Source organism: Crocodylus porosus, unplaced genomic scaffold (genome assembly GCF_001723895.1).
Source record: "Crocodylus porosus isolate Cpor-Errol unplaced genomic scaffold, CroPor_comp1, whole genome shotgun sequence".
In the NCBI taxonomy this organism is placed as follows: domain Eukaryota; kingdom Metazoa; phylum Chordata; order Crocodylia; family Crocodylidae; genus Crocodylus; species Crocodylus porosus.
Window position 1 is genome coordinate 33,448,013 of NW_017728910.1, and position 7,715 is coordinate 33,455,727.

At 42.3% G+C, this 7,715-nt stretch overlaps 1 protein-coding gene across 5 annotated transcripts in view; it reads right to left on the reverse strand.

The window, feature by feature from the left end:
• Nucleotides 1-3,275: 3,275 nt before the first annotated feature.
• LOC109308599 overlaps nucleotides 3,276-7,715 on the reverse strand; it is a 28,635-nt gene continuing 24,195 nt past the window's right edge. For 3 of the 5 annotated variants that reach the window (XM_019533000.1, XM_019532997.1, XM_019533001.1), the window contains one exon: nucleotides 6,708-7,433. In XM_019533000.1, the coding sequence (XP_019388545.1) occupies nucleotides 7,276-7,433 (158 nt within the window). In that variant the 3' untranslated portion in view covers nucleotides 6,708-7,275. Of the gene's footprint in view, nucleotides 3,567-6,707; nucleotides 7,434-7,715 lie in introns of those variants that run through there. The other 2 variants (XM_019532999.1, XM_019532998.1) reach the window with 2 other exon arrangements.

Consider the following 7,715-nt stretch of genomic DNA (forward strand, 5'->3'; position numbering starts at 1 on the left):
GGCCCGGCGCGGCGCGGCGGCAGCGCCCCCCAGCGCCCCGGCCTCGTTGTTACGGGCCGGCGCGACCCGGAGCCACGGCCTTTCTTGCTGCGGGGCGAGTAGCGACGGGCGCGGGGAGCGGCTCTAGCACCTGCCTGTGGACCGTAGGCACGGCCGGGCCCAGGGGACACGCTCCCTCTCGCCCCTCGGGAGGGCCCCGGAACATGAGGCGGCGGCAGAGGCCGGCCTTAGTGCGGCCTGGCCGCGGGCAGCTTCTCGCCGCCGCCCCCGCGGGCAGGGCCGCCCCGGGGCTGGAGCGCGGGAGCGCCTCAGCATTGCCGACTCGCACGGGTTTTAACCTTGTTCTTAAACACCACGCTTTGGGAACATGAAAAACTTAGGTTTTGCTTTTCCATATGTGTGTGTGTGTGTGTATATATATATATATAGAGAGAGAGAGAGACTAATATATATATATATATATATAACTAATGTGTGTGTATGTATATAGAAAAGAAAGCTAAGTTTTTCTGTATAGCTAAGTGTATCTATCTATATATTTACTAATACACACATACAGGCCTTGGGGGCTCTATTCCAGGCCTTGGAGCTCGGACAATAAAGAAGTTTTTCTTTATGTCCAGCCTAAAACAGTTTTGGAGGAGTTTGTGAAGGCTTCTGTTACATATATAATAGAAAAGAAAGCTAAGTTTTTCATGTTCTCAAAGCATAGACTTTAAGAACAGGGCCAAAAAGGAGAGTTGGCAGTATGGGCACTGCACCTCTCCCCGTTGGTCTAGGTAGATAGAAGCTTTCTGGAGCTGGAGCTCATGTCACCAACTGTGTAAAGCCACAGCTTGAAGCCTGCGAGAGGGGTCAACTTGAGCCCCCCAAGGGATGACAAGGTCCAGCAGTCACAAACTCCTCCACGACTGTTTTAGGCTGGACATAAGGAAAAACTTCTTTAGTGTCCGAGGCCCCAAGGCCTGGAATAGACTACCCCCAGAGGTGGTGCAAGCACCTACTCTGGACACCTTTAAAACACACTTGGATGCTTATCTTACTGGCATCCTAGCTGACTTCTTGCCCCTTGGGCAGGGGGCTGGACACAATGATCTTACAAGGTCCCTTCTAGCCCTAATGTCTGTGAAATCTGTGAACTGGGAACCAGAGAACATGGGTTGGAAGCAACCTTCCCAGTCCCCCCCCCTTGCTCAAAGCAGCAGCTTCAGCTGTCTCAGCCCAGCAAAAATTTCTCTTCCCCAGGTCTTAAAAACCTCCAAGGATGGAGATTCTGCAGCCTCTCTGGGTAGCCCCGTTCCAGTGCTTCACTGCCCTCCTAGTGAGAGTTTGTCCTAATACCTAGTCCAGGGGGTGACAAATCATTTGGGCTGGAGGACCACTTAGGGAGTTTTGGTGAGCTGTTGCAAGCTGGTCAGCACCCTGCTCCCAGCCCCATGGTCTGCAGCAGCTCACCAAAACTTCTTAGGTGCAGGTCATTGCTTTGCAATCCCAGCCCTGGCCCTGGTCCCTGCCTGCCTGCCCAGCTCCTGGACAGCACTTCCCGCCTACCTGCAGCCCCGTCTCATCTACCCAGCTGAGCACACACTGCCTGTGCGGGTCCTAGACTCCATGGAGACGCCCATCTGCCCAGTCTATCTGGTACCCTGATGGTGGGTGCAAGGCAGATGGGCCAGGGTGCCTGGGCAGTGGGGCTGGGTTTGGTGATGGCAGTGGCTGAAGGGAGCTGCAAAGCGAGTCTGGCTACCATGTTGCCCCTGTCCCGCTGCACACCAGGGAAAAGTGTGATCAGTAACGTGCTGTGGCTTGAGCTGCCCCTGGTCCCTGGGCCAGGTGGAGCCAAGGAACCCGCTGCGAACCAGATAAAATTCCTTGGTGGGCTGGATCCAGCCTATGGCTGTATTTTGCCCACCCTTAATTTAACCTAAACTTCCCTTCCTGCAGCTTTAGACCATTGCCCCTAGTTCTGTTATCTGCCACCACTGAGACTAGTCTAGCCCCATCCTCTTTGGAATGACCCTTCAGGTAGTTGAAGGCTGTCATTAAATCCCACCTCAGTCTTTTCTTCTCCAGAGTGGGCACATCTACATGTGTAATTAATATGACTCAATAAACTCTAGTGCAATATGAGCTAGAGTAAACTGATCCCAATATCACCATCTACACATATAGTTAAGTGCAATAATTTTCTCTGCAGCCAGATAGTACTTGTGTCAGACAGGACTATCCAATGGCACTGTAAATTAGTGGACACAAGCCCAATTGCTGCACATGTGTAGATGGGTGATGCTTTACTGCACAGGAAATTAGTCTACTTGTGTAGATGTGTAGATGCACCCACTAAGTAAGCCCATTTCCCTGAGCCTTTCCTCCTAAGTCATGTTTCCCAGCTCTCTAACCATTTTTGCTTTCCTTACTTTTCTTTTTTGTGACTGATTTGAAACAATCCAGCTTTTGGCAGGGAGTGTACATTTAAAATATAATTTGAACACTAAACAATAATTTGAATAATTCTTCATTCCCTTTGTCACATTTGTGTCTTTCCCACGAGAGAAGCTGGTGATGCTAGGAAATGGTGACACCAATTGCACACAATGTTTTTGTGTGTTTGGTAAATGTTTTGCTAAGGTTTTTAAGTTACTTGTGTTTATTGCTGGGTTTTGTAATTCTAATAATAGTCTCATCATTTCAAAGGCCACTTCCTAGCTGACTCCTGCCCTGTAACTGGCAGAGTGCCTATCACCAGTACATGTAGGATCAGTTGTGAAATCAGAGCTGTAGAGTGTTAATAGAAAATTCATACCACATTTGGTTATCATTGTGAAAAATTCCATAAATTAAACCTAGTCTGCTTTGAATATTTGATCTTTGAGGTAACAGCTACTTCAAGAAGAAGTCTGTTGTGGGTAGAACATGTAGCAGTGTCATTCTTCCCTCTTAGTCAGCATTCAGCCACCAGCATTTAATTGAAATATTGAATCAAGGTCCTCTTTTCAGGCAGCAAAGCTCCCATAGGAAAAAGGGTGTGTTTGTTATATTCCTCTAACTTAATTAGAAGCTACTTACGCCTAATTTACTAGATTGAATGAGAGCAACTGATCTAAATTCTTTGCACATTCTAATGTTTTTAACATTGCTTGCATTGGTACACTGAAGCTCCTGGGAATATGTTTTCACTGTTTTCTTTACTAGACAATGAACAAACTGGTCATTTGTAATCAGTGTGACTGATGTATGTGCATAACTTCATTTATGCCAATAGGAATTATGCAAACAAAACACAATTTTCATTTGAGTTTCTCTATTTTACTATCATTCTGCTTTAAGACAGCTGAATGTTTGTCTTCAAATAAGTATAACCAATGGTAAAACATTTTGTTTCATACAATAATGTTTTGTATTTTATTCCTATACGATGGAGTAAATTGAAAAAAATTACACACAAAAACTGTAGTATTTAGAAAGGCAGAGAGCCATGTTAAGAAATAATCTGCTGAAGTATATTATTTTTTTTTGTACACAGTCCCATCTGCAGGAAAATGTAGTCTTAACAATCACTTTGTTGTCTGAAAGAAAAAAGGTAATGAATATAAATATACATTTTGTGTTATGTGCATGATTGATCTGAAATGTATGACGTATGGAGATCTCAGTCTCACAAACACTTATGTAATGTGCATGAAAGTTAAATGCATTTAGTGGCATAATTTATTCATGAAGTGTTTGAAGTTAATGGGAAAGGGCAACTTTTCAGGTTCATTTTTTGTGTTTTAATTCTCAGAGCATGATGGTCTTATATTGATTTAAAACAAAATTTTAACAAAATGTTCAAAATAATTTTGTAATATCTGGTTCAGAATGATTTTAGAATGAAAAGCATTTACCTGTGATACCATTTTAAATAATTTACATAGAAATATATATATATTTTAAACTCTGTTCCTTTCCAAATTTTAAACACTGATGTATATAGGCCTTCTGATCTACATGCACAGATCCCTGGGTCTTTGCTGATCACCATGGATTTGAGTGAATCTATGTAAAGAAAGAATGTAGAGTCAAATCCTAATGGCTTTCCCACATTTGGAAATTTATTGAAGTAACCATTCTTGAATAATTAAACTGTTGTAAATCAAAAAGCTTTTGAGGCTAACTTGGAAATAATGTTGACCACCTCGGGGTTTGTATCAAAATAACTATTCCTGCATAGTTATTCTGGAAAGTCTTTTGGGAAATTTCTTAATGTAGCTAAGATTGTAAACTAGATTACAGTTTATCAGTCACTCTGCTTAGACCAGTGATTCTCAGCCAGGGTCCTGCAGCACCCTGGTGTACCATGAGTTCCTTGCAAGGGTGCCAACGTGCGGTACACAGTGTTAGCACTGTTAGGTGTGCAAACATGGGCTGCATGCAGATGTTAAAAAAAAAAAAAAAGTGCTTTACCAGAAGAAGCAGCAAGTTACTTCAACCTTGCTCCTCAATGTCTGTATAGATTGGGCACTTCAGTAGAGCTTTTATCTAATAGGAGAGTCAATCAGCTATTAAATAAAAGTGCCAAAAAAGCCCCACTAAAGCAACCATTCTGTACAGACTTGGGTGAGCTGGGTCCAACTAACGCAGTGTGCCATGCCTTCTCCCACGGCCCCATGTCCCATGCGCTGGGATCTCTGTGGGAGCATGCTGAGTTTAAAGTAAAGCATTGTTTTTGGGAAGGTGTGGGGGTAACATTTCTGCAAGCATCCATGATTCACAAGATGAACCCAGAGATTTCAAACAGGAGTCCATAGTGTTAAAATTTTTCTGATGTGTCATGGTCTGAGTTCTTTGCAACAGAAAAAATGCTCTATTATTTTTCCATAGTAAAAATAAACCTGTGAAAACTAAGAGCTGGCTTTTTTTGAAGGGTGCTTTGAGTTTAATGAGGGGTGCCTTGAATTTAACAACATTGAAAACCACTGGCTTAATACCATATAGACAAAATTAATCTGAGACCTTTTTTTATTATGATATACCTATATTTACCCACATCCAAAACAACTTTGAATTTAAGATAACTCCCTGATAAGTATATACTAACGATTTGTACTAGAAATGAGTTATAATTTTCCCTTTATAAAACCCACTAAGTGGAAGATCATCTTAAATTATTCTCCCTTACTGCTGCATCAGGGCAAGCAGTGGTAGGGGGCCAGGTGGTAAGGGAGTTAAGTAGCCTGACCCCTTCACCACATGTCCTCCTCCCACTGCCTGCCCTACACTGGCACCTGCACCCTCCAGGATCTGCTCCCTAGCCAGTTGCCCCCCTGTGGTGCCTGCTTCCCCCCCTGTACCTTGCCCAGCTGTGCCTGCCCCCAACCACCATTTGTCCCAACAGCAACTGCTCCCTATGCCAGATCAGAGCCAGAGTTGGAGCTGCAGCAAATGCCTGACCACCCCCACTAGCCTTATACTAGAATTCATGTGGTTTCCAACCATATGTTGAAAGGGGGAGGGACTCGTGGATTGGATTAAATACAGTACTAATACAGTGATGCAATGTTTAAGTTGCAAGTAGTGGGAATGCTTAAGCCCCTCTCCCCACTGATTTTATTTTTAAACAGTGTTCAGTTCTAGTCTAAGATCAGTGTAACTTTTGTTTAAATAAAACCAGGATTTTAAATTTAATCTCTATCTTTTTCATATCAGAAACAGAATTAATTTTACTATATAGCTGAGTGGATTTATATTCCATTATAAATGCTCTCAGAAAATGGCAAAGTTTCTGAAGGCAAGAATCCTTACCTGGCAGTTCTAACAAAAGAATAGCCCATAAGTGTTTTCTAGATGATTTGCAGTAAGCCAGAGTACTTTGGTATTTTTTTCCCTTGCATCTTACATCTGAGTATCTTGAATTGAATTTACAGTGCACTGCATAATTAGCAGGGATCCTGGTTTGCTCTGTTTAAAAATCACAAGTCCTCTAATAAAAACACAAATTCTCTTATTAAAGCCTCCAAAACCCATGTTTTTCCATGATTAAAATGAATTGCCACTATATATAGGTATCAGTTGAACACAATGTTTTATTGATATAGTTACAACTTTAAGCAATTTGGAAGTCTACTAGTGCCTCAGTCTATAACAAAATACATTCTAAATACCTATACATTTTGGCATTTGATTTTGGGTTTTTTATTATGGAAAATCAGAGCTACCGCTGCCCCCTTTGCTCACCAGGATGTGGGTCCAGCTGTGGCTGTTCCCCCAACACTGCTTTGTGGTGCCAAGCAGCCCTGATATGTTGGTGCTCTGCAAATGCACATGGCGCCCCATGCCCGATTGTCCTCCTCCTGATTTCCCCCCAGCTCCTTGCAGGCTGGAACTTCACCAGCCTACAAGGGGAAACCTGCCATTTCCTACATTCTTCTCCTGAGAAATTCTGTGTTTTTCTTCTGAAAATGTTTTACCATGTTTTACTGTGGTGAATGGAAAACCCAGATCCCTGGTAATTAGACATTGGCACTAGGGTTGCCAACCCTCCAGGATTGCCCTGGAGTCTCCTGGAATTAGAAATAAATCTCCAGGAGACTGCTGAGACTCACCCAGGAGATAAATGCTAGGGCATTCATTAAAATAAATATTAAATGTTGAATCTGATTTATATAGTAGGGCAGTGGATTTTTAAAATGTAATAGTAATGTACATTTGCCTTCCTGATGTAAAGTCATTAATGTCATTATGTCATGTGATGAAACCTCCCGGAATAGATTCAAATAGAGTTGGCAAGCCTAACTGGTCCATGGAAAGTTGTATAGGAGAGAACCCTATCTGGTGCATGGGAGAAAACCTCAGGCAGACATGCTGGTAAAGGCTTACTTACTAAAAATTGCTCTTTGAAATGTACAGTCTGCACACTGCTTCTCTGTGGAAGCCATAGGGCAGGAAAATAGCTACTTCTATTGGGGTTTATTGGAGCAATGTCATAAAGGAAAGCAGAGGGTCTAAGGGTATGAACTGCCCTTGTTTCTCAGTTAGGTATTGATTGTCAATATTAACAACAACTTAAATATTGATGTTGATTTTTTCCCTGCTGATTATTTTAACAAAAATATTCCAGCTGCTGGGAAATTCTGAGTAGAACTTTTGACTAGAAGTAGATGTTAGTGAAATAGATAACACCAGTTCCCCTGTATCTCTTCTGATTTTTGCATGTGTAATTTTATGCACATACGTTATACACCGTATGAACAAAACCCTACATATCTGGATTAATTTATGTGTTTTTATCATGGCACACTAAACTGCTCTTTTGATGGAAAAGCAACAAGTATATAGATTTACCTTTTTCTTTTTCTTTCTAGTTGACTTGGACTTCTTGCCATTCTTGAAAATAGATCCAAAAGTTTCTGAGGAAATCTGGTATGTAACCTTAATGGTTAAGTTGGGCATCTTTGCTGTAGAGACAATGAAAAATATACTCTCCTCTTTTCTAATAAGCAGGTATTCATACTTTTCAACCCTCTACCTCAGCAATATTCCCCAGAACAGAATTCCACCACAAATTCCAAATTTCTATAGTGGTTTTGATTGGCCTGTCACCAGAATAGAGATCCTCTTGCCAGCTACTTTGCTTTCAAATAAACACCCACACAGTCAAATGGGTTGCCAACTGGCTGGAGGGCCGCACCCAGAGGGTGGTAGTGGATGGGTCCTTCTCAACCTGGAAGGACGTGGGC